This window comes from Ambystoma mexicanum, chromosome 10 (genome assembly GCF_040938575.1).
Source record: "Ambystoma mexicanum isolate Mex_15411 chromosome 10, UKY_AmexF1_1, whole genome shotgun sequence".
NCBI lineage: Eukaryota > Metazoa > Chordata > Amphibia > Caudata > Ambystomatidae > Ambystoma > Ambystoma mexicanum.
The window spans coordinates 826977263-827004183 of record NC_090932.1 but is presented as its reverse complement, the minus strand read 5'-3'; the positions used below and the strand labels follow the sequence as shown (position 1 = coordinate 827004183).

Here is a 26921-nt window from a genome sequence, read left to right as displayed (position 1 = left end):
TTCGAAAAATAGACACATACATAGGCTCCAAGGGACTCATCAGTGCAATGTATGCAGCACTAGTTGGAGTCAACACAACCCCCTCAATCACTTTGAAACATAAATGGGAAAACGACCTTGGGAGACATCTCACCCCAGAAACATGGCTCAAGATTTGTAGAAGGACTTCGAAATCCTCTATCTCTTGTCAGTACAAATTGCATGGGATTAAGCTTTTGTGTAGGTGGCAGTATGACCCACTCCGGCTAGCCAGGATGTATCAGGATGTGAGTCCTTTCTGCTGGCGGGGCTGTGGCCAGAAAGCGGACTACTGGCACATGTGGTGGGGATGCAGGGCGGTCCAGGCATATTGAGACAAAGTGCTCAGTTGGTTAAAAGAGCTTGAAGGAGAGGAAAGGGAGAAGCACCCACTCTTGATCCTATTTAGTTTGATCGAAACAGAAGAACAAACAATCAAATTGCCCATAATGATACATGGGCTCTTGCTTGCTGCGAGGGCCTGCCTTACAACTGTGTGGAAAAGAACTAGTCTACCAACTAAAGCTGAGTGGATCAACGTCTCCCGTAATATCTTCAATATGGACAAGTTAACAGCAGCCATTCATGGTGATCGCACTTCCATTGACAATGAATGGTCCGAGTTCCGAGCCAAGTATTTTGCACAAAGTTGAGTGTGTAACACGATACAGCTAACGCGTCATTGCAATGCTCTGCCTACTACTCTAATGTTAATTCCGAAATGTCTTATGCAAGTTTCACTTTTCTAAAAAATTTGTTTGCCTATGAACTCCTTCACCGGACTGTAAAATTTACTTTAGACCAGCTATCGCCTCAAGGGTTGCTGGGTAGGGGGAAGTTGGCAGGGATCAAGTTGTGGTTAGTCGTTAAGTATGTGCAACTGTAAAGCAGCTGAGTTATTCTGTATTCTTTGTAATGAAAACTGCATTCCCTAGGTTTGAAAAACAATAAAACCAATTTTCAAAAAAAAATGTACTTATAAAAAAGTTTGCAGTAGGTTGTGCAGTGTAGTGCAGTTTTTTAACACTGTTATCTGTTATGTGTTACGTCTAATTATTTGCTTCTTGCCTCAGATAAAGACTGTACTATTTTTGTTTATTTTCTTGAAAATCAGTGTCCCTATGTTAAACAAAAAATCTTCAAAGTTAGATAATTCTATTAATAGTTCTCTAAACACTGTCAGCATATTGAGACAGTGTTTTTTTTTTGTTAAGTGTAATTTGCTTTGCATTTGGAAGGTTATATTGTGTAAGCACGTCTTACATCAAATCATGAGAATGCATCATAATCTCTTACATTATTGAAGCACATTTTTTTGCCTTCAACTCAGCTTTATCAATCATCAAATAATGTTTTTGCTGTTATATTTCTGTCATGTATATTTCCAGATAATGTAAATACATGCAATGTTTCTTTGTCAAGTCTATAACTCATTTAACCCAAAGGATGTTTGCTTTTTGCAGACTGCAACCATAAAAGGTCTTCAGCTTGATCTAGGCAAGCCATACACAGTTGAGTGGATATCAACAACAGAGTTTGGAAGATTCGACTGTCACCCTGAAGAAAATGCGAATGAGGCTAGCTGTGTAGCTCGCAATTGTATCTGGCATGTAAGTTGAACAAACCTTTTTCAGCTTCTAAATCCTATGTACCATGCCCTCAATCATGTACCATGTGTATCTTACCAGTGATTCTCCATTGATTAGTGTTATTTTATCTGTTATGCTTGGGATGTATATAGAGCAAAACTAGCTTGCAAACAATAGAACACTGTACATAAGGTGGTACAGATGCACAACAGTAGGTTTAACTGGCTGGAGGAGAGGAGGTCAAGGGTAAATACAACAAACTTACATTCATACCTATGGCCATATCATAATAATATGTGTACAGGATAGCTAATCAAGTAACAAGCCTCAGTAGAAGCCTCAGCTTCTCCCCGCTACTATTTAACTTATACATGCGATGCCTATGCTCACTTCTGTCCCATCTAGGCATATTTTTCACCAATTTCGCCGATGACACCCAATTGGTGTTTGAACTTACCGGCAACTACAATCAGGACAGTGAAAAACTCTCAAGAATCTACAACATTATCGAGAGTTGGATGAAAGACAATTGGATGTGCTTAAATGCCTCCAAAACGGAACTTATGATCTTCGGTTCTCCTCATGCTAGAAAAAACTTAGCCTACAATACACCGACTTTAAGATCAAAGAGACACAGATAGCTATAGCAGAAAAAGTCAAAACACTAGGCATCTATCTTCAGGCATCTTTGGGAGCAGAAGCCCATATTGCCTACCTCCAAAGGAACTGTCGCTATTACTTAAAACTATTGAAAAAACTCAGACCCTTGCTGAGCTTACAAAATAGTGCGACAATAGCAAGAGCCACAATTCTCTCCCGGTTAGATTATGGAAACTCTTTACTCCTTGGCGCAAGCACTAAATGCTTAAAACAATGCCAAGTGGTGCAAAACAATATAGTCAGAATAATCACCAACACACCCTTGAGAGATCATATCACAAAAAACAGAAAGGACCTACATTGGCTTGCGATCGAGGATCGCATTACATTCAAAGCCATTACCCTGGTACACCGATGCTTACATGGTAAAGCACCAACTTACCTAAAAAAGCAATTCGTATGGTATGAATCACATTGCAACCTGAGATCCAATAAATCAGGCCTCTTACGAGTTTTCCCCACCAAAAAAGCTAAAGGATTAGGTAGGGCATTCACGACCAAGGCAATCCTCATATGGAATAAACTCCCCCCGGGGCTGAGATTGGAAGCTAACCATCTAATCTTCAGAAAGCAACTCAAGACATTCCTCTTTAAATAAAATTCCCACACACATCTCTGCCCCAAATGTCTATTACATGTGATCCTGACTGTCCCGTCTTCATACTCCGTCTGTCTTTATGTAAAGCGCTCTGATGCCTGCGGGCTGCAGCGCTATATAAACATATAAATAAAATAAAATAAATAAAATAAGTAGAAGACCATTAAGATAAAAAAAGCAGTAGTTATCACATAAAAGAATATTTAAACAATAGGAACCTTAAGATGTATATTATCTGCCCCAGTGTAATGTTACTCAAACAATTTGAGAAATGTAAAAAAATAATGGTAATTTAGAAGTTATTGCACTCACAGGACACACAATTTCATAGTATTGGGGTCAAAGGAATACCCATCAAGATCCCAATCTAGTAAGAAACAGTGAGACCAGAAATATTAACTCTCAAACAGCAATAAATCTAGACATATAGTTCAGAAAATTGTTATGGAGAAAAAAGGTACAAACATACCTAGATATGAGTCAGATCTGTTAAAAAAAAGATGTTTTGACCCTTAAGAAGAAACCTCTGAGGAAAGAAAAAATAGAGGAAACAAAATGAAACCATATGTAAAAGGGTAGAAGGAGGAAGAACTCAAAATCTTAAGAGCAAAGCTAGAGCAAAGCTAGAATGGACAGTTACTCGCTGAAAGGTGTATGAAGTCCTATTTGTCACAGGTGTGCCACTGGAGCACCAATTGGCACACATCGTGGACTATTTGGGACTCATTCATCTCCATAATCCTCCCTGGACAACATATTTTCATATGTTTTTCTTTACTTTCTGTTTGCAAGCCATTGGTGCTTCATTGCTTAATTTCACAAACTACATATCCCATAATGCACCTTGTTGCAGTTTTCATTCCATGATTATATCTATGCAGTCAAAGCAACTGCAATGCCCAGAAGCCTTAAAGAGCAGTCCTGCTTTCACTTTCCCAGGATCAGAGAGGGGAATGCTGATTACCTTCATGTGTTCTGCTCAAGGTTCTGCTAATGAGCCTGCTTCAGCCCAGGGTAGGTCAGTATTTAAGCAGCTGCCTGCATGAGCACAGGGATCTACCATTGAGTTCACTCCCAGCCCTTTGTGTGTTGATCCTTGAATTTCTGCTGTTTCCTGTTACTTCAGGAGCCTGCTCCTGTTCCAGTGCCCTGTGCTCCTGCATTGCAGCCCTGCTACTCTGCCTACACTCCCCTACCTTTGGCCCTGCAGCTCTGTGCTTCCTGCACTGCAGCCCTGCTCCACTGCTTGCAATCTTCTGTTCCCTAACATCCGCCCCTTGCTCTCTACCACTCATTATCTTGTTTTTTACCTGAAGTTCCTTGTTCTATGCCTCTAGTCCATGTTACCTGGATTAGCTTACAAGTTTCCAGTCCCGAGTGTCCTTGTTATCAGTCTGTAGACCTGCCCTTGTTCTCCCCATCCAGATTTACAGTTCTTTGAATTCCTTGTTACCAGTCTACAGTTCAGTCCATGTTGTCCTAGTCCAGAGTTTCAGTCCTGAGTTTTCTTGTTCCTGGTGTAGAGTTCAGTCCGCCGTTCCTTGATTCCACTCCTTAGTGTCCAGTCTGCAATTCCAGTCTCCTGTACCATTGCACTTAGATTCTTTTATTTCTTGATTTTCTTCTTTTATTCCTAATTTCTGTCCTGAACCTTGCTTAGTTTGACTTCCTAGTCGTTGTCAGGATATTTCTGTTACTGTTCTTGTCCTCATGTGTGCTTGTGTATTTCCTTTCCCAGCAGACAATCTCTGCCCTTTTCCTTTGTCGCATTTCAGTATTTTACCTTGTGCCATATTGTAAACATTGTGTTGGTTTCTGCTTCAAGAGGCACTCTTTGTTCTGTTCCTGCTGGACCTTTTTACAGGGTTCAGTCTTGTGAATATTGTTTCCTTTTTTGTGCCATAGGGGCCAGACACAGACAAGCACTCCTGCTGCTCCTTTCCATGAGCATTCAGAGTTGGGCCCTGTAACAGTAACCAGGTCAGAAGGCTAGACTTTCACCAGACCCTGTGGGACAAACTTCCCCTATTCTGTGTACACCGCAAGTGGGAACGTAAAGTGTTTGTCTTACTTGTACTCCCTGACCCTTTCTGTTTACTGCCATTGTTTTCTCTCTGTAGTACTTTCCTTTCCTTTCTTGTCTGCAAGATTTCTTATACTCCTGCCTCTTGTGCACTTCTTTCCCGTCGGCTTTGTGGGCACGTCTCTGCCCTTAAGCCCCTGACACTGGCGCGCAAATGGTGGAATGACCATATTTGTAAATGTACTTTAAAATGGGAGAAATAATGTGACTAAAATGTAATGAAATCATTACGTAACATGCATGATGATATTGCTATGGGAAAGTGTAATGTGAAAGCAGAGGAAAATTAGCAAAAGTGTAGAGATGGGTAGGATAACAATTCTAGTATGGAATGCATAATAAGTAAAACGTATAGGCAGGGAAATAAAACATCTATTATGAGAGGAGAACATACCTTGTGCAAAAGAGTAGAAAAAGAGTAGAAAACGAAAAAAAATGAAAAACTAAAGTAGAACAAAGAAAAAGGAAAGCAAATAAAAAGAAATAAAAAAGAACAACATCGGAGGGAATACTATTAAAAGATATTCAATTACAAGGTCTGATCTTTGTAAATATTATACATGGATAGTGTAGGCCTCTCTCAAATTATATCATATACAAATTAGGTTAACTACCTTACAAATAAAGATTATAGAAAGGGTAAACCTGTAGGTTTTACATTCCAAAATGTTACACTATTTCCATTATGTTCACCCAAGTGAAATGATTGAGAAAACGATTCAAAACTAACATTAGAATTTCTCATTTGACAAAAATAATGATAGTTGGTAGATCATGTTAAAGACCTGCAATAACTGCCTCTAAAATTATATAGCCAATTACAAGCCACTATTAGCCAATCTTGAACAATTTGCAATTCTAATCACATCAGGGGTGGTACATAAACAAAAATTGGATAAAACATTCCAGCAATAAAAGTGAGGTTCCAGCAATTAAAGAGAAGTGTATTATCAAATTGGATATCAGTTACCAAAACCAAGCATCATTTAATATTCAACATCTTGATGTTATGAAGAGATACACATAGTGAAACTAACACTAACATGATGCAAATTTAAGTATTTATTCTTCCCTTTAGGTGACAAAGTATAAAGAGTATTAATCTGATATAACTCATTTGGGCCAGTCTTCTGAATAAATCACTAACCCTAATTAGAATATGCACTATAGGTGATTTCAGATTGTGTATCCTAATAATAGATTTGTGCTCAATCCACCTTTTGCGTGCTGCCCTAGATGTCTGTCCCAAATACAATAAACCACATGGACATTTAATTACATAAATAACATTGGAAGTGTTGAAAGTAGCATAGTATTTAAGTCTGATCTTGCATCCTGTATGTGGGTGTTGTATCACAGTTCCGTTGGCAATGTTGTTACAGTCACTGCAATTTAAGCATGGAAAATACCTGTCTTTAATTTACAAAATGTCTCTGTATATAGGGAACTCGTCTCTCATCTTTAATCGATCTTTCATGTTGGTTGCATCCCTTTTCATAAGCTGTCGTCGTTGCATCTGGAAACATCCTGTGTAGTTGTAGGCCAAAGTGTAATACATTCTAATTCTTTTTCATAGCTCTGGCTATTTGGTATCTCTGATTAGATGTGTGTAAATGTAAAGTAACGGGCTAGAAAAATAATTTCTGGGGATTGTAGAAGCCTTGGTATGAGATTCAGAAACGACCTCCTAAGGATAGCCCATCGTCTACTATTTGTCAGTATATCACATTCTGTCTCATATGTCAGAGCATATGAACTAATCCTCTTAAAGCTCAAAAATTGTCTGTAAGCTTATCTCTTCATCATTTAAGGTGGGTGGAAACTACTACAATGCAGTTTGTTGCACACCTCAGTAGGCTTTAAATAAGTAGTGTTGGTGAATGCACACTTGCTGAGGCTGAATTCCACATCTAGACATAAAGATAGTGCCACCACCTCTATGGTGAATTTAATCCTAGAATTAATCAAGTTGAGATGACCCAGAAAGGTATCTAATTCATCTCCATTACCAATCTAAAGACCATAAATGTAATCAATGTAGTTTCTTGGATAGCATCTACATTCTTCTGCATTTTTTTAAACCAGGATCTTAATAGGCTGCCATTACACATTGCTTGCCAGCTGCTGCACAGGGATGTAGCTTTTCAATTGCTACATTTCAATGCTTTTCAATTTAATGATTCAGCCCGAAGATGCATTCCACAAAACTGGCCAAAGACACATTTCAAAGATCCTGATGTTCAACTCTGGTAGAAACTAAAAATATTATGAGACATAAAAATGTATTACAGTAACATTGAAATGAACAGATACAAGCGATAAAATGGCAACATACTTCATAATAAAATTGAAACACTATATTCTGGGGCACTTTAAAGTTTAGCTCTCCACTACCTAATAAGGCTCTTTGTTTAGGCAAAAGGTCCGACAACCAAGTCGCTCGAATTTTGGTATATATTTTGGCCTCAGTGTTAGTTATAGGTCTATATAAGCTCAGAGACAGCAGAGCTTTACCTGGTTTAGGGAACACAACTAGTTTTGCATCATTCATAGAGTCCATGATCGAACCCTTCATTGGAATGAGTTAAACAGTTTAGTACGCATGGTGCCAGGGCACCGCAATACTGATTATAAAAACGTGTGGGGTATCCATCAGGTGCTTTGTTTCATGATAGAGACTGTATTGCCTCGATCATCTCTTCCTCCTGTATTTCCTCCTCCAGCCTGACCCTCTCCTCATGTGTAATGCTTGATAAACGGACGCTGCTTAGGTATGACTCTTGATTTTCACTTACAGGGTGGTCAGAGGTATATAACGCTGTACAGTAGTCGCTAAACAACCCCAGGATTCCTTTGTTGGTTGTCTCAAAACCCCTGCATTGCCTTTTAGTTTCAATATTGTACAGGACTGTATTACCTTTTAATTGTTTGGCTGGCAGTTTGTCACATTTACACATTGTAGTGTTGTTTTGTAAATATGAATGCCTTATTGATATATTTTGTTCGGTGCGTTTCTAGCTGACCTTCCGCATATTTCAGGGCTCTGTGTAGACTCCTGGAGGGTCTCTTTGCTATCTTTGCAATGATCTCTCGTATGTTTGCTTTGAATTCCTCCTTCCATATTTGCCGTTGCCTGTCCTGATGCACCTTCATGGCGATTAAAGGTCCCCTCAGTAACACTTTGAAGGCATCCCACACCAAACCTGGGGGCATTGTCTTGGGTTTCATTTTCTGCAAAGTAGGTGTCGATTTTGTCCTCGATCGAGGTGGCCAGGATTGGGTCATGCATTGAGTCTATGGGAAATTGCCACTTCCATACTCCCTCAGGTGCCCTCCCCTACTTCCATCTGCATTGTTAGTGGGGCATGATCCAAAAGGGAAATAGCTCTGAGTTCAATACCCTTCACCCTTCCGACTATACGGGTTGAGACCTGCATGAAACCAATCCTTGACATTGATAAATGCACATGGGAATAATATGTGAAGCCCTTGGCCTGACCTTTGACTGCTCACCAAATACTGTGGAGGGCCAATGTGGTGATTTTTTGTTTAAGTCCTTTGGATGGGGCAAGTATATGTTGAGTAGCCTGTGAACTCCTGTCTAGTTGAGAGACCCATGCCGTGTTAAAGTGTCCTACTGGTATGATCTCTCCCTCAGCGTAATCTTCAAGTTGAGACTACACACCCCTCGGAAAGCCACCTTGACCTTTATTTGGGGCATATAGAGTAGCTAAAACATACTTTTGGGATCCCAGGACTGCGTTGAGGAAAAGAGAATGTCCTGCTGGGTCTGCCCTACTCCAGAAGACTTTTACCTCTAGTCTATCACTAATAGAGATGAAAACCCCAGCTCTTTTATCCGCCACATTGGCTTGCTACAGATGGGGGTAGCCCCTTTTCCTGAGTTCCCCGTATCTCTTTTCCTAATATGTGTTTCTTGAAACATCAGGATTTCTGGTTCCCCTCCTTCAGGGATCCCTCAATGTTCTTTTTTTTAACTGGGGAATTCATACCCCTAACATAGTGAGAAAATAAAATTTTAATATTCTTCACTGTACTTCCGTGATCTTTTGTGATAGATAGACCCATTTTCACCTTTCTTTGTTAGAATATGCAACCCCCTTTCCTCAAAAATGTGTGACCGTTGCAGCTTCATATGCAACCCCCAACATCTGCCCCACAAAACATCCCCCAACTCCTGTACCTCCTACCCCCATCCCTTTCCCAAATTTTCCCCCATTCCCTGTGGAGGGCCAACGTTCCTAGGGTCACCCGTGGCAAAGTGCCTGACATCATTAACCCCCAATCAAACCCAGAGAGACTTTGTGGGGAGGAGGCCCAACCCCCACTTTATGATGCCAACTGACCGCCCACTGCCTTGTGTACCCCTTGGGCCACCATCTTATTTGTGATTGGATGACCTCTTCACTGTCCGCTTATGTGGCATCTTACCACAGGTGCAATCCTCTCCCTTTACAGTCCCCTGCCAAATCCTCAATTAGGTTCCAAAGTGCATAAATTGGAGATTGTTCACTTTTTTATGTCACCTCTCGCAGTCGACTTCCATTTCCGGCCTTTCCTTTTTGACCATTCCGTCTTTCTAGTGATGCTACAAGATTCACCTTCGTCATCCAGAATCTAGAGGATGTGCATTCCTTCTTCGCAGGTTGTGATTCGGTGTTGCCGGTCCTCCCATTCGAATAACAACGGAAATGTCCATTTGTATCTTATTTGGTTTTGTACATGAAATCGTAATACCAGGCCATGGCTTTCCTTTTTTGCTGTGTTGACTGAGCCAAGTCTTGATATAGTTGTACTTCGGTTCGGTTGATTTTTATCGGGCCGGATTTCCGTGCTGCTCTCAGTATTGTCTCCTTATGAATGTAAGAAGTAATTGTCGGCAAAACGCCCCTTGGTCTAACACTAGGTTCTGCTTGGTGCGGACCGACCCTATGAATACGATCAATGCTTACGGCTTCCTCCTCCTCCACCGAGAGAAGGTCTGTGAATAGTTGCTGCACTGTTGTTTTCAGATCTTTATCCTCCCCCGATTCCACCATGTTTTTGATCCGTATATTGGATCTCCGGGAACGGATCTCTAAATCCTCACATTCAATCTCCACGTTTTAAGAGTCTTGTGAGATGTTCTAGCGTCTCATCATTCTTTCTTGTGGCGTCCTTCATGTCTTGTAATGCTCTTTCGGTGGTGTCCACCCTCTCCTCCAATTTCGCAATTTCGGCCTTCACTTCCTGCAGTAATTGCTTCAGTTCAGATTTCAATAGTGAGAATTGCGTCTGAAATGTCACCATAAATTGCTCCTGGAACTCCCTAAAGCAAGTTTATAAGTCTTATTTTTGCATTGCCGTGGTCAAGTCTTTGTTGCTTGCTTGACGTTGCTTATAAGGATTATCCTCCCCTTCAGCGGGATGTTATGGTGTTGCAGGGTACCACAGCTTTTTAATGCTGTTCTCTGTGTTTCTTTACAGGCTTCTCTAACCCACCGTTAGTGTCTTCCCCAGGCTTTTGGTCAATGGGGTAGTGTAATAGTCCTCTTTCTGCCATGTGGCCTATTTGGCAGTTCCATTTTTAGTAGCTTCTGAGGGTTGGTTCTGGGATGTGGCAAGCATTCATTAGTCTTATGCATTAGTCTTACCTGGCCACACATTGCCTCAGGGTGATTGTGACCCCATGGAATATACAGTTCATAGACGAGCATCATTCTTCTCTGTTCCGTGTTTGCACCCAAGAGCTTCCCTTTGAATAAGCATCTTCCTCTTACTGCACTTCTCCAGGCCACGCATAATTTCCTTTAAACCCAGTCATCTATTAACTCTGAGCATCTATCACGTTTGTGTCAATGCGAGACTGGTATCTGATTCCCCCAAGGGCTCTCCAGCGCTCTTCCATTTCAACATCCCCATGATATGATATGATTGTTTATTTATATAGCGCCTATACACAATGTGTTTCAAAGTTCTTCAAGGCAAGGGAGGGAACAAGGGAAAATACACCCACATTCTTACAGGCCAAGAACAGTAAGGATGTGAAATTAACTATCGTACTCAGCCTGACGACATTTAAGAGATTGCAAGAGCTAAGACATAGATAAGGAAGGGAAGCTGCCCCCTCACCCAGATGGTATAGGCCAGGGGGTCCGTCTGGCCGCCTTTCCCAAGGAATTCTTCCTCCGATCTTTGCCCCCATCTTCCACATTTGTCCTGGCTGCCCCTTTCTCCAAACTGCCATCTCTGTTTTTGCTGGGCGTGTCTACGCTTCTGTTCCGGGTGCTCTTGAATCCTTGCTCAGCTCCCTAGGACGGGGCTCGTTCCCACCTCCAGGAACATAGCCTGTGTTGGTCTAGATCCCTACCTCTGTCCACCATCGATCAGGGGCTACGTTTTCATTGGCCACTGGCTCCACTTCCCTCAAGACCCTCTTGTTTCGGTCGCAGCACCGGGTGGGGCTTAGTTAACAACAGTCCTTTATGGTGGATGCTGGCTTCCTCCTCCTCATCGGGCTGGTGCCTGTTGAATTCACTCTGGAGGTTTTTCTCTGGTCCATTTAGGTTTGAAGAGGCAGACCAGGTCCTCTGATCTCTGCCTGGTCCTTTGTTATCTGGCCGACCTGTTGGGGTGGGATGAATCGCAAAAAGTCCCGTTATCCAGTGTTCTGTTCCGGGCTCGGAGGGGTGCTGTGAACCACACTGTACATCTCGGGTAGTCAATGATTCTCGATTTTGTTAAGAGCATGGGTTGTTTCACCACCTGTCTCTTCGCAAATTATATTGTTGCTTCTCCTGGCACGTTCCTCCCATTCCTGGACACGCCAGCTTTCATTATTAGCTTTATTGTATGGCCCAGAGGGGACGTAGCAGCTCACGCAAGTCCTGCTCTAACAGCCGCTATTTTGGAATCAATTTTTGCTCTTCTGAGCCAACTTTGTGACAATAACAAAGTCCAACTGCAAAGCCAGTGTTACATGGATATTCATAATTCGGCTCCACCTCTGGAACTGACTTTCCCAGAAGTTGTGCACCTTGAAGAAACTCATGCAGTCCTGCCCACAGCTACCACCCGCTCTGCTGAATCTAGCCACTTTCCATTTTTATTACTACGCTCCCTCAGCTCAGCCAATGCACATGACATATCCTCATGTGTTTCTCTGGGGAATGATGCCTGATTGCATGAATGCAATTCTGCTGTGGACATTTGTTCCCACTGGCTGCTATGCCAGCCTTTCCGATGAAACTGAAGAGCATGTTTACCCACATTCCATGTACTTGCATTGAGCATCAAGTAACTTAATGAAGGATTCACCCTCATTCAAGGTGCCTTGTAAAGATTGTTGGTGGTATAGGTTGTAGAGGAGCATTGCAATTGATGCTGTGTTTAAAGTCTGCTGCTTCCAATATGTCTTCCCTCATCTTTCTTTAAAGTGTTTTAGGACCAGGAGCTAAACGCTGTCTGCTGCTAGGAACACCAGTCCATTTCTGGGTGCCTTAAGACTAGCCACAATTGCCCTGACTGATCAGCGCACAAAGCCCATGGGTATCTTAGCCTAATTACAGGAAATCCAAGTCCGGCAAGGTGCAGGAATACTAGGTTAGGCAAGGAACAACAATTAACAAAACAGGTGAGTCTTGAGGTTCTTTCTGAACTAGAGGTAGGAGTGGCGGCTCGAAAGGTGCAACGTAAATTGTTTCAAAGGGTGGTTGCGCATGCTAGGAAGCTGGCACCACCATCTTTTTTCTGCCAGAACCTGGGTGCAGTGAGGAGGTGACTGTTAGAAGAGCGAAGTGGTCTGCTGGTAACCGTCTGCAACACTTCTGGGTGAGGTAGTAGGGTGCAGCGTTTGAGATACTATGGGCACACTCGCTTCCTCTTTGGACACATATGCTTCAAATGCTTTTATGCTGAACAACGTTGTAAGAGACCCACACTCATTACCAGTGTGCTTCCTGTCTGCACATGTCAAAAAAACAGAAATGCTAACTTGCAATTTCTCTTTTTCCTTAGTAACCAAACACTCTTTCTGTTGTGCCAGAACACAGAGAGACCATGACAACAGCCACAGAACATGGTAAAAACCATATAGCATAAGCACAATGTGTTGCTCCCTCTTTCATCTTTTCTTTAAGCACCAAGAGGTAATGCATTGTGTTGGTCATGCTACACATGTTAACTAAATATATACATAGGCCTGGAGTTTTTTTTTTTTTTTCATAACTGAACTATCAGTTGTGGGATCATACATGACATGTTGAAAGGGAAATTGATTTTGTAAGGATTAGCTTGAAAGGTTATTTAACAGTGCTAAAACACATTGCAAACATTCAAATCTATGGTGATCCTTTATCATTCAAATACAACCTGAACATAATCCAAGCTGAATGCATACAATTGTCTTAATCTGATTTGCCAATGTGTGCATCTCTACAAGAGTTAGGAAATGTGCTTCAGCATCTTATTCTGCCTCAAGCAGTAAACAATGTCTGGATTAGACTCCCAGTGAACTCAGACATTATACAAATGGGGGAAAATAAATCCTATTAATTTTGTTTTTGTATTACTGCCTGTTAAGTATCCATAAAACGGCTGCTTATTAAGGATACAAAATGTACGGTTAAACAGAAAGTTCTGCCACTGTTGCATTCATTGGAAGTTTGGTGGGTCTCAATGTCCTGTTGATAATAGAATAGTTAGATCCCAATAATGCTTACGTTTGAAGGTTTACACAAGTTTACATGTGATAAGGCAACATAGTTTCATGGAAGAACATCTGCAAAATAGTTTTCAGATCCCAAATCTCTCTGCTGTTCCGCCTTGAACACAATGCCATATTTATGTTGAGACCTTGTACATTTCTGTCGTGAAATGTAACTGTTAAAAAAAAAATGTTGTTGTTCCTTTTTTTCACATTTTACAGAGTAAAGGAAATGCAGCCTCCTTCATTTATACATGTTCAAATAAATCTGATTTTAAACAATTCAATATAAAAAGTTATTCAACATAAAAAGGCGGCAGACCATTAGAGACTTGTGGCTGTCTCGACTCCCATTAGGGATTTATACTGCAACATGCCACTCTGCCATGAACCTTTGATCCCATTTGCACAACTATCCTGAAATGTGTCATGATTTGAACTGTCCTAACTGTGACTACGATCCATGATAATTACAAGACTCCTTAGCCCTACCAATCAAGTCTTTAACAAGAATCAACCTTGCCTTGACAAAGACATTTGTGTCGAAACACGTGTAGGCTGAAAGACTGAATTGTTGATGCACTTTGAATTAAATAGACTTGTGTTGACTCAAACAATTTAAAGTTAATTAACTCATCAGCAGGGCTTATAACACAAAAAACTATCAGAAAAGAAAAACAGTCACCAATCTCAAAATCAGATATTAATTCATCCGTATACTTCAGAAAAAAATGAAATATGATTTAATCTGGTAAATGATTGAGCACAACAAGCCAACAACATTTAGTGTAGGGTACCTGCTAGCTATGCATGGTAACGGCCATCGGGTGGAAAACCAATTTCCATCCCTAATTCATAGAACTTATTTGATGTGTAACATCCGCCACTGGCTACTGCATACCACTGCAAATACATAAAAACACATAAAAACACTTAACATGCTGTTCACAAACTGGAGGCAGGATTAAACAATATCCCTCCCCCTTCTTTTTCCTTTCCTATCCACAAAATACTGAGAGCACACAGTCATAAAACCATGATTCCATGATGGCCATACGTGGCATTGAGAGACTTTTCCAGAACACTCCATTTGGACTTGGTGTTTAAAATGTCATCTTCCTTACATTAATCAGAAGCACAGTCTATACTCATCAATGGTCAAAAGCTTTTAAAAGTTGAAATTAAAAAGACCAAAACTGTTAATACTAAAAAAAAAAAAAAAAAAAAACACGTGCTATATAAAGTATGGTATTAGGCTACCCGTATGTACTGCTAAACATATAGGTGTTATACCTTACAAAATGGCACTGGAATGATAGAAGCAGCAACTTGTGTCGAACGCATTGTGAGATGGTTTATTCTGAGTTCCTAGCCTCATAATAAGTGGCCCAACATCTTTTGAGTGTGATCGCCTCTCAGTGGGACTATGCACAACTAGATTAGACTAAAAGAAGGAGGTGGACCAGCCTGCTCAGAAATGCATCTAGTCAAAAAATGAGTCGGTGTCTTGAAGGAACCTTCTTGGTTATGCAGTCCCTGAGGGGTTTCACTGTTATAGAGGACATCACCGGCCACCATCTGGTCAGATGTGAGACATGATTTAGTGAAGAATTTGCCACACATGCTTTAAAATGTTTCTCAAATGTTTTAGCACTTTAGCAGTTTCAAGCAAGCAACATCCGCCATTCATTACTAACAGGGGAGTTGCTAGGTCTGGAAAAGACCCAGGGCTAAGCTGATGTCAGAACTGTCGGGACTGGGGGCTAGCTAGCCTTTTGGTTGTAGCTCCTGAGATTCTATCCGGGGCTACAACCAAAGGATCAGGGGCTATAGCCCCTTAGCCCCCCCTGCAACGCCTCTGATTACTAAGATAATAGCAGTTACTACATGATCACGTTCAGGAAGGCTATAGTATAATTATGTATGACATATGTGCTTTAGCACCCTTTTTTTCAGAATCAGATTCATCCCACAGGATTTTGGACAAACTGCTGCACACATAGGGCCATCTGAAATGTATCAGTGCTTTTCTCACTGCACACTGCTCTGTTGAGAGACGCAATCCACTTAAGTCTCAGTGCCAAGAGCAAGACTCCCTTGATCTGTGCTCAAAGCTCTGCTTTACCAGGTTTTTCAATGTCCCTTTTTGCTGAGTTGCATTGAATGTGTAAACATTTTGTATATTATTCTTATTTTACACACTTGTTATCTTCCCACAATCATATTCATATTTATGATGTTAAGTACAAAAAGCCCGCTGCCTGGGCGTCGTTAGTTTTGTATTGATTCTTCCCACCCTCAAATGCCCAACATGTGTTGACGGCTGTACCGCAGTCCCAAATGGCCATCACTGCTTGCAGTTTAATTGACCCTTCACAACCGGTTATCCATACCCAGCCTGCCCAAGTTTGGGAATATGTTACGACAGATCCCAGCATCACAAACTTTCAGATTCCAAGCTGGTACTCAAACAGTGTAACTGCACAATTTACCCATGGACGCCATGTTCCACCTCCAATTCTTTCTCATTATTGCCTATGATTGACAGACACTCATATCCTATTTTATATAGGATTATCTTGTATTCTACCTGTGTCAAAAGTCCTGCATAATGATACTAGTACTGATGCTAGAGGTTGCAGATTGACTAGTTAACAATGCTTTTGACTTGTAGTGCTTGTTTTTTTAAACATCCATCCAACTTCCTTCATAGCACTCCAATGCCATTTGGGTCCTACATGTGAACTGTCGAAGATTGATACATTAAACGTACATTATATTCAAAGAGAGCATGGAAATACATACCACATACTAATATCCATTTTTCCTTCCAGCCACCCGTCCATACCAACGCACCATCGTGTTATTATCGAAATGATAGTGGGTACACTGTGGGAAAAATGGAAACTACCCCATCTGGCTTCACAGTTGATGTGCAAAATGCTGCTGCTGCTCCATTCCGTTACGACTCAGTTTCTCCACCAATCAATACACTGCGTTTGGCAGTGACGTATCATGAAAATAACATGCTTCAGTTTAAGGTAAGGTTGATACTGTTAAGAATGACATTTGGAGTGTTCCAAGTATTTATGTGTGTTATTTAGCATATTATTATTTTAGTTATTTTTGTAAATTACTATGGGGCCATTTTAGGCGAATCTGTCATTTTGAGTATTTGATCCACAGATAACTCAGAACCATGTTAAAAAAAGAAACATTACACAATGTAATCAATGAAACTGCATGAATGTCACGAAACATTGTCGTGTTCAAATTACTCTTTACAATGACTAATTTCATAAATACATTTTAAAAAGGCATGAAATGTCACCTTTTAAATGAATTCTTTTTTTTGGCTTCAAATATAGGTATTCACCTTATTCGAGTGTGTCTTACACTAACACCTTAACGGTCTCAATTTATACAAAAGGTATTCTCTCTCCTAGGAAAAGCTACTTTAAAACATGGCTATAAAAAGGACTTCCAGAGAAAACGGGCGCTATTCTTCAAATATTGTTTGTGGTAGTAAACACATGCTCTGCAACCATATCCATTCCCGTGCACTCAACCCACCCTACAATTGATATTTCAGAGCATGACAAGCGGTGTGCAATATGATCAGAGTTCCACTGGATGTAAACATCACTGGTGGTAATTACCACTGTCGGCATGAGTGTCACTGGCGAAACTCATTTTTTCAAATTGTTTGCACTGCACTGAATTTCACCCATGGGGAAAAAACAACAACACTGGTAATGTTACCACTGATAAACTGGCAGTAAAAATGTGACAAAATGGCTTCTACCCCACAGGAGTTCAAGGACGAATACTGGTTGGACTCCTACTCATCCCTTACACTTCTGTAAAACAAGAGTGATCCTAAGCATAAAAGGTGAAGCAGTCACATCAAAGAGAGATGCCTCCTTCCCCTTTTGTGTTAATGCAGGCTGAGGACAGCTTTATTCTTAAGCAGTGTGTGAATGTGATACAGTGTCAAGTCAAATAGCAAAGTAAAACAGTCCAAAATAAAGGTATGTTCAATCAAGGTTCTCTACAAATATATATATATATATATATATATATATATATATATATATATATATACCCAGGCTGCCAACACGGCTTGAAGCAGTTCAACACCAAAAACACAGGGATCCTGGCAGATACTGCTCTCAGGTTGCTCCGAGTCCCAATACAGTGGCTCAGGGACAAGATACATCCTTATTATCACTCACCCAAACATGAGGAAGCTTGCCAACACGCGCAGGAGCTCTACTCCTACAGTGAGGTGGTGGATGCTGTGATAGTGAGTAGAGAGTCAAGTTTTGCTCTAGCAGCAGGTCAGCCCAATGTGCCCTGTGTATTGTTAGGGAGCAGAGCTTTCCTCTACCTTGTATCACGTGCTTTCACCTCACAACTGGATGATTTTGGAAATTAATGCTCGCCCAGCAAGGTCCAACAACTTCTTCTTGGAAGGGTTGATGTGCAGAGATGAATCAAAGTAGGAGTGGGAGACTCCTGTTTTTATATGCCAACGCCCACAGGGGCAAAACCAAGACTTTTTAAGGGGTTGAATCCCTGTCCTCGAGACAAGTGGTATTTGCCTTCTGACATCATATCCAAAGTGCATTGTTCTAAAGGAAGTGGAGGAGACTGGAGGGAAGGAGAGGTACAGAGGGAAACAAGGTAGTGGAACATTTTCCCACTTGTGCTGAGTCCTTTCTGTCTAGACTCTTCCCACCCCCTTACACTGTCCACAGCATCAAAGCCCTTTTGTAATTAAAAACACTCTGATGTGATGCTATTCTTTTTGTATAGGATGTGCCCTTTGATTCCGGCTTGGGCAGTAGAGACAGCCAATATGGGGGGAATACACCGCGGCCTGTCCACAGCTGGCCTGGGCTCACAGTGTTGACTCATGTATGATACAAAACAGATGTGGCTTCAATAATAATGAGAAGTACTAGCCAAAATACCCTAAAGTCATGCATAGTTTACATTTAAAGTTTATATCTGCCACCAGGATAGTAACTCTTAGAATTAAGTGGCTTTGGGACACAGGTGCAGATTTAAATGCAGCCTCTGCACTTCAGTGACTTGGCTGTCAATCAGCTCTCATAGAGGGCTGTGCTGTGTCACTTTAAATGCAGCTGCAGATCAGGATACTGACAAAGAAGGGAGTGGGTATATTCTATTAGTTTGGCATGGAGCTTATGAAAGGGCGATGTGATTAGCAGGCCACTCTTTCTGAGATAAAATGAACAGCATCATTCTATAAATTAAATAAAAATAAAAAACAGGATATCACACCATTTTCAGATTGCATTTCCTCAAAATACATGACAAGCTTTACTTTTCATCCCACAGATTTAGGGCCTTGTGGCATTTACCATGTTAGAAATATTACTACTGTTTCAGGAAAGAGAATCAATGGCTTAATAATAACCGTTGCTGGGATGTCTGCATTGTCTCTTTTCTGATGTTGAACAGAGGTAATTGAACATTTATGAAACAATTCTGGTGCAAGGATATCACAAGGGTGTTGCTATTCCATTTATGTTTCCTTATTTTTCATTGTCTTTGTCTTATTCTTCTGGAGAGTGTAAGGACAACAAAAGGGTAATTAAACAATGGAGCAACCATTAACACTAAGTGTAAATACACGTGGGATGAGGTAGAGGTAACATGATTGGGGTAGAATGGATGCGTATTTAAATGTGATTACTTATCAGTAAGGGGGAGAGAGAGTTGCATACATGTTAAACTTTGTTGTAAAGCCAGGGCTTTACTGTGAGGGTAAGTTCTACACACAGAGATGCATGAAACTAGATTCTGTTGGTGAGTGGTCGTGTGATGGACATGTATGTCCTGATAAGTAGGATAAAGGTCAGAAAATGCATGTTGAAACCTGAGATGTATGAGACAGAAATCTGGCTTTTCCTTGATTATGTAAGTGAATTCCTGCACAGTGCTATTTGCCAGGGATGGAGTAACTTTGTGATGCGTGTTGATGTGTGAATGAGGACACATGTTTTTAGAGATCTAAAATGTAGGTACTCTTAAAAGCTAACGTAAAGATGGGTAATTTCAACAGCCTTTACTATTTTATGCTGCATGTCCATTTTGAGTTCCTACAAGTACAAATTGATGCTTGTGCAATATTTAAAATATTCCTAGCCCCTTGCAGTATTCTGGGCAAACCACCATAAGAGCTTTCTGCTCATCCACGCCAGGGTATAAGATGCACAGTCACACACAAATCAGTCACAATCCCACCCCCAATGGGAAACTGTCTACCTAAATACTGTCCCTCAAGAGCCCTCCACTCATCTACCTCCAACCTTCTGCGAGTGAGCTGGTTCTCCAAGCAGAGATTTGGAGGGACATCCTTCTCCTCAGCAAGTGCCTCCCTCTGGAGTAGCCTACCTGCCGTCCTCCCTCTTGAGCCCGATCTCCTTAAATTCCAGAAACTCCTCAAGACTTTCCTCTTCTCCTCTTCGTTCTCTCTCCGTCTACCCTGCTAACCTTGTTCTCTGCTTTTTCCCTCTCTCCCTCCTCTTCCTTACAGCATGCTGACTGGCCGCCGGGTGTACCTCAGAGTCTCACTGGCCCCCGGTACCACTGCCAGTCCTCCCTCGCACTTGCCTCAGGGCCCTACACCCTTCCCACACTCAATGCACTTGAGCAATTAACGCAAGCGAGTGGCTCTCTCTGCACTTACCCCAGGCTCAACTCACTGTGTGCCCTTTAGCCCCCCGTGCACTTGCTCGATCTGCACGCACTGCGCCTGAAGATCGTCTGTCTGTTCTCCCTTGTCTTCACCCCTAAATTCCACTGTTAAAAGTGCAGAATCGCATGAGGCCTATTTGCTGTCTCCCAAACTGTTAAATGTACTCTATATGCACTTACTTTGCCTGTGCAGACTATCATCGTCTCCGAATTTCAAGGGCTCTGAGTGACTGTTTGTTTTTTCCCAATGCTCCCACCCTCCTAGAGCGCTTTGAAACACTTGCCTGTGTATAGGCGCTATATAAATAAACAATACCATAACATTCCAACAGACCAGCCTCAACAGAAGGGCTACAGACAATAGTATAGCTTTTGCCTGCACCCTTTGTTAGGACTTTTTTTCAAAGTTATTAGTTGGAGTAGGACTTTAAAAAGCCAAACTAGGGTTAACAAGTTATTCACAGCCCAGTTGTGCAAAGACACTCTCTTAAGCAGTGTTGACCAAGCAGCAAGGCTGAACTAAGGAGGAAGGGGGCACTTGTGTGTTGTCAGATTAACAGTTAGCAGAAGAGGTAAGTGAAATACTCACACGCGTTATGTGTTGTAAGAGTAAAAATGATGTATTACAGGTCTTCACAAAGGCGCACTTTAAATATTTCAAGGTAAGTAAAAATTATTTTACATATATACAACTCAAAGTTTTGCAACCCCTTATAGGCTACATGCTACATTAAAATCCAAAGCATGTATTCACACAATAAATTAAGTTTTTAAAGTAGGGAAAAGTAGATGTTGCACAAATATTACACATATGCCTTATAATTATAAGGCACCCAACAGCAAATACTACATATTCAGAAGTCCATCCCTAACCTGTGCCTGGTAGTCGTTTAGGTGCTCACAAGAAGGTGAGAGAGCGTACACTACTAGTTCAGGTGAAGTTCTTATGTTCAGGTATTGCAGGGTAAACGCAGTAATGCAAAGTATGTACTTAAGGGTCTTACGTCCTATTCTAGCAACAGTAGGACCAACAATAACTCATGGGGTTCTTAAAGAGGACCCACAGAAGTGCTGACCTGGACACCACCATCCTGAGTCGATAGACCTGCAAATTGCTAAGTTAAACAGGACTTTTCACCCAATGCAAACCCAATGGAGAGGGTGGCAGTATATGAAACACAAGGGATCTCAGGCCACCAAATCCCTAACAAGTTTCAAATAGCCCGAGGAGCTAGTAAATTATGGGAGAAAATACGGCACACTGATGTAGTCACTGGGCAGGGTTGTCTGGATTTGGGTTCGAGCGTGTACACAACTAGATGTATTTAGATTCCTCTGGAGACCTCAGACTGCATGGGAGACATGCACATTGAGTTATGCAATGAAGAAGACACCCTTACAGAGATCTTCACAGATGCACCACTTCTTGCATTAACCCTGGTCCGGGTGATGAGGCAATCAGTAACTCAGCTGTTGAACTTCTGAACTTGTAGGGTTGTCTCTTGTTGAACAGCAGCACTGTGGATTACCAAAGTCCCAGCAGTGGATTTAGAAGCTGCTCAAGGAGTTCCAGACATTTGGATAGAAAGAAGTCCATGCAAGCACGAACCGATTGTTATGGGCCTTGACGAGCAAATGCGAAAGTGCACGCTCCTACAGCCAAATAATACAGATTTACCTTGTGCAGGACAGGTGTCTGGTTGGTCCCACCAGTCCTAGGGAGGAAGGAACCTCACATGGGCCTTCCCTGTCAATGTTAAGGTTGAGGTTTGCAAAGCGCTGTCCTAAGCTGGGCCTATTCTGTTTTCTGTATCAGTCTTCTGGCATCCCTCAGTCGTCTTCTTCTTGAGATCTCATCAGCTCTAATGACAACTTGGGTCCTGCGATCAGCACATCTCCTTATATCCAGAAAATGGGCTGGTGGTACCCCAACCCTTCAATAGAGACACTCTGCAACATTCAGACCTTTAGCTGGCAGCGCAATAGTATATAGCCAGCCTCCCAGAATCTGCCTGAAAACAACCAAGTCCCACTTCCTGCCAACACACACACACAAAGAGAGTCTGTGTGAGATTCTTTCAAAAATGCCACCAAGATGCATGAAGAAAGGGAAGCCTTATCACCTGGAAAGGAAGAAGGACACCAAACAAAGGATGGGCCATCTTTAACATGACTTAAAATGTGATGGGGAGCCACATTGAGTATTTGATCCCATTTAGTGGATTAACATGGCTGTGAAGCAGCAGGGAAAAATACATGAAGAAAACAGGTGAATATGTAATGACTGCAACCTACTGTTCATAGGATGCCCAGAAAGTAGAACGTATGCTACTTAGAACAAAGGTAAGGGAATACAACATGTCCCCACAGCATTCTATTGAATATGACTTGTGCTGCAATCAGAAAAACACACAATCCATAAAAGGGAGCTGACTATTCCTTCACTGTTGGGAGGGTGTCTAGGGACTACCAGTGAAACTAAAACAACATTGCAAAAGGGACCGTAGGGGACCGAGGCAGAACACACCACATAAGGTGGGACTGCTGCCAAAGGGAAGCCTAGGGCTAAAACTCAAGGGAGAGGACCCCCTCTCATTGGAACTTGTAAGAATGGTGCAGGAATCCCAGAACACAAGTCAATACAGGTGATTTGAGACATAAAAAAGGTTATACTCGCCTTAAAGTCCATTGGAATAATCCCATCGGGTCCAGCAGTAGTGTTAGCAGGCTCAGGACAGAGAGGGAAACATTTGAAAAAAGAAACTCTCCCTAGCACTCTTGTCACATCGTACTATGAAAACCATTTGATACACTTCAGCAGCAAATCACAAATTTGCAAATGGTAGAAGGGTGATTCAAAGCTTTTAAACATTTGATCACAACTTTGACATTTCCTCATATTTGTTTCCCAACAAAACTATATATCCGGCACTTTGAGGAAATGGCAAGAGATTTGTTAGTCATTCAGAAGTCCACTTGTCTGCTATTTGATTATTTTGTTACCCTGAGTGAGTTAGTTTGGAGGGAATTACATAATTTAGGGGCAAGGCAGTTAAACAAGAATCTTCAGAATTTCTTTTGGAGAGGAACAACACTGCTAGAGAGTTAGTTGTGAGGATGACCTAAGTGTATTCGGAGGGGGTTGTTTCTGATTTTCTAGTCCTAAAATATGGTGATCCTGTACCATAGATAGCTCTGCAGAAATGCAGACGATTTTAAATGTGGTTTTCGAGCATACCAGATACCAACAACATATCACAATTCAGTCTGGTAGTCAATGATGAAAAATACATTTAAGCCATGTCTGGTTTTGACATGGTGGCAACTGAGAATACACAGTTATACATCCACAAGCATTTGAGGTCATTTTATTTTCAGCTTGGTGAAGTTATTCATTCATGACAGGTTCTAGCAGATTATTAATGATATTTAATGAATATCAAAAGTGAATATATGTTTTTGCAAATATGCCTGTCTTAATGAATTCATCAGGTCATTTTTCTATTATTAAAAATGTTTATTTGTGGAAGTGTGTAACAGAGTGAGAATTATATACTTCAATATAAGTACAGTCACAATCATGCTTCTGGCTCTTTCTGCTACATTATTAGTTTACATGGACACAACATTTGAAGTGACTCATAGAAAGGTGCATGTGTGAGGAGTGACACACACATGCCCACGTTTGCAGGTTATTGAGGGCTTTTCAGTCCAATCACTGTGGAAATTGGAAGCCTCCAGAAATATCTTTCTTTTTTTATTTAACGTCCTTCAGGAAAGGGCAGAACACTAGCAGTACAGAGCAGATTTTTTAAACAAAAATAAATAAAACATTCAACTGAAATCACTATAACCTGTTCCACCAAGAGCTGTAGTAATTCACACACCCAGTTTTCATTCCCATGCCAGAGCAGTCACAGAAGAATCAATATCTTTTTTAAAAAAAATAATGTAGTAAAAAATACACATTTGACTATGTTTACTCCACTTTGGGAATGTGAATGGAGAATAATGTAATGGTTGATGACTACAAGGATCAGAGGAACAGCAACATTCACATGTGGGTTGAAAAAGAGGGATGCTCTTTCATTGAAAATAATCTAATGTTTCACTAATATATGCATCACTGCCAACGTATGCAGGGTTTAATTTTGCAAACATGAAAACAGCTTTAACATACAAAATAACATCATGAGTAATCTTTATATATAAAGCTGAATGTATGTATGTGTGTATGTTTGACCGGCTATACAAATCCATACTGTTGAACCTATGTCTACCCAATTTTGCAGGGATTCCTCTTTTGTCTGGGGCAAGATCCTAGTCTATGTTTGGATGCAAAAATCTTATCTGCAAAAAAAATTTGTATGTGTGGGTGTGTGTTTGTTTGTCCGGCTATATAAATCCACACCATTGAACCCAATGCTACCAAGATTGTAGTCTATGTTTGGATGCAAATAATGTACTCCGTAGACACCTCCATTTACTGATGCTTACACCGATTCACAACAGTAGGTACTAGAAGGAGGCACAATTTGGAAACATGTCAGAAGTAAAATGTTCAATATGTTGGTTATTCCTTTACAATTTATTACTACTGTATACAGTTTGAAACTGTTTATTAAAGCATTTTGAAAGGGAATAAAACAAAAATCTAAAAAAATGTTATCACCCCACTCCAAATATGGAAATGGCAAGGTTTACAGTTTACATAAGTTCATTCACGAAAATAGAGAACAATCAATCAATCTTTCTTGCACATTTTCTCAAATGTGCTGAAGCTATAAGTGACTGAAACATGCCAAACAAAAAACGCACATCACTTGGAAAAGTTCCATCTGATGGAAAGCGAAAATCAATATCAAGAGCTTCTGAAAAACAACAAACAGCATCATGACTTGCCGACCAGAGGACAAGGGCAACTTTCTCTAGGGCAAATGAGATGCCCGATCAAACTCAAGCAAGACTTGCCGACAAGAGGACAAGAGCAACATCCTCCAGTGCATATGAGACACCACTCAATCTGGACACGGGCAATGCCGGGTCCCCAGGTATGTTAAAATATGGGCAGGTTTGGTGAACTACACTTACTCCAATAATCCAGTTGATTTTGGGTTCTGCAGAACATTTTCTTACCTGAATAATTGGTAGTTTATCATGATAATCGAATGTCCCATAATATCAAGCAGCACACTTCCTCTGCTTCTCATGTCCCCGAGGAGGGTTGTAGGGTAACTATAGTCCTCCTTGCATTTTATTGCTTTAACTACTTGTGGGTAATCCTCATTACTAGAGACATTGCTAGAGGTGGTCCTGGGTTTGGGGGCTATTGCCCTGGGTCTTTTGGTTGTAGCCCTGTATAGAAGCTCAGGGGCTACAACCAAAAGGCTAGATAGTCAGTCCTGACAGCCCCAACATTAGCATTGTCCAAGATCTTTTCTAGACCTAGCAACACCCCTGCTCATTCACCTAGTTATGTTCTTTCTTGTTGTAGCCAGTCCACCTTGTGGTGTTTTGTATACATGATATAATGAGCAGTCTTACTTAAAACAGAAAGAAGAAAATGGGAAAATGCCCCTCTTAGAGTTTAATATTAAGGTCTGCTGCCCCAAAACCTCCTGCCTAGAAGCAATACCCATATGGAATGTTATCATCTAGCTAATCGGATAGATGGTGGGGTAAGGACTGTGCTTTGGAAGAGAAGGGTTAGAATAGCTGTCCTCTCAGCCTAAGGGTTAAGCAAGTAGTCTTCTGGTGACTGTAAGATGACTACCCTGTGTAATATAACCCAATTAATCTGACATTGATAGGAACGCATACTAATCCATTACCAACCATATCACCTTGGCACAAACCAATTCTAGGAATGATGGGAGTGGTCACAAACTCATATCTCCAGCACCATTTAGCATTGCTGTGGAATGATCTTGAATAGTGTTCTTCTGCCATTGTGGTTACTTCACAGCAGGCATCAAAGCGAGTAAAGATGTATGTGGGCTTTTATTGGGCTATAGGGCGGTGGCAGATGAGAAACCTTTCCTGGTGATGGGTGCAGGTAAGTAGCAACCAAATACAATGTGTGCTGCTCTGTTTTTAATGCTTTGGTGGTGTCACTTTGACATGTGTTTATCAGAAGGGGAGACAATGATTTTAAAATCATCTTTGGTTTAGACACTGGTGTGGTGGGGGTAGAGATAAAGAGGTGAGCTTAGTCAAAGCTCCATTAATGTGGTAATTGGTAAGTATGAGGTCTTATGTTTTAACGCATTTCGCACTCTTTTGAGTTTTAGACTTCAGTCAGCCTCTTATTCCCATTGATCACCATGCGCTTTTATTCCTTAACTTTAGATTAGATTGTTCTAGCCCTGTCCTAGTCCTCTTATTTATTGACCAGGCCCTGTAACCAATGTCTGTCACCTTTTCTTGAAATCCCAACAATATTCGTTAAATGACTGCCCTTTTTAGATCACACAATAGAGCACAGCTGTCACATGCGTGCTGAGTACATCCTGTGTACTTTTCCATTTTAGGTGCTATGGG

The 26921-nt window shown here is 41.2% G+C and overlaps 1 protein-coding gene across 1 annotated transcript in view; it reads left to right on the top strand.

Moving 5' to 3' along the window:
• The window catches only part of SI (sucrase-isomaltase), a 1019699-nt gene that overhangs the window by 310225 nt on the left and 682553 nt on the right, over nt 1-26921 (top strand). Inside the window, exons 24-25 of the mRNA XM_069618482.1 lie at nt 1482-1628; nt 16487-16693. Of these exons, the coding sequence (XP_069474583.1) occupies nt 1482-1628; nt 16487-16693 (354 nt within the window). The remainder of the gene's footprint in view (nt 1-1481; nt 1629-16486; nt 16694-26921) is intronic.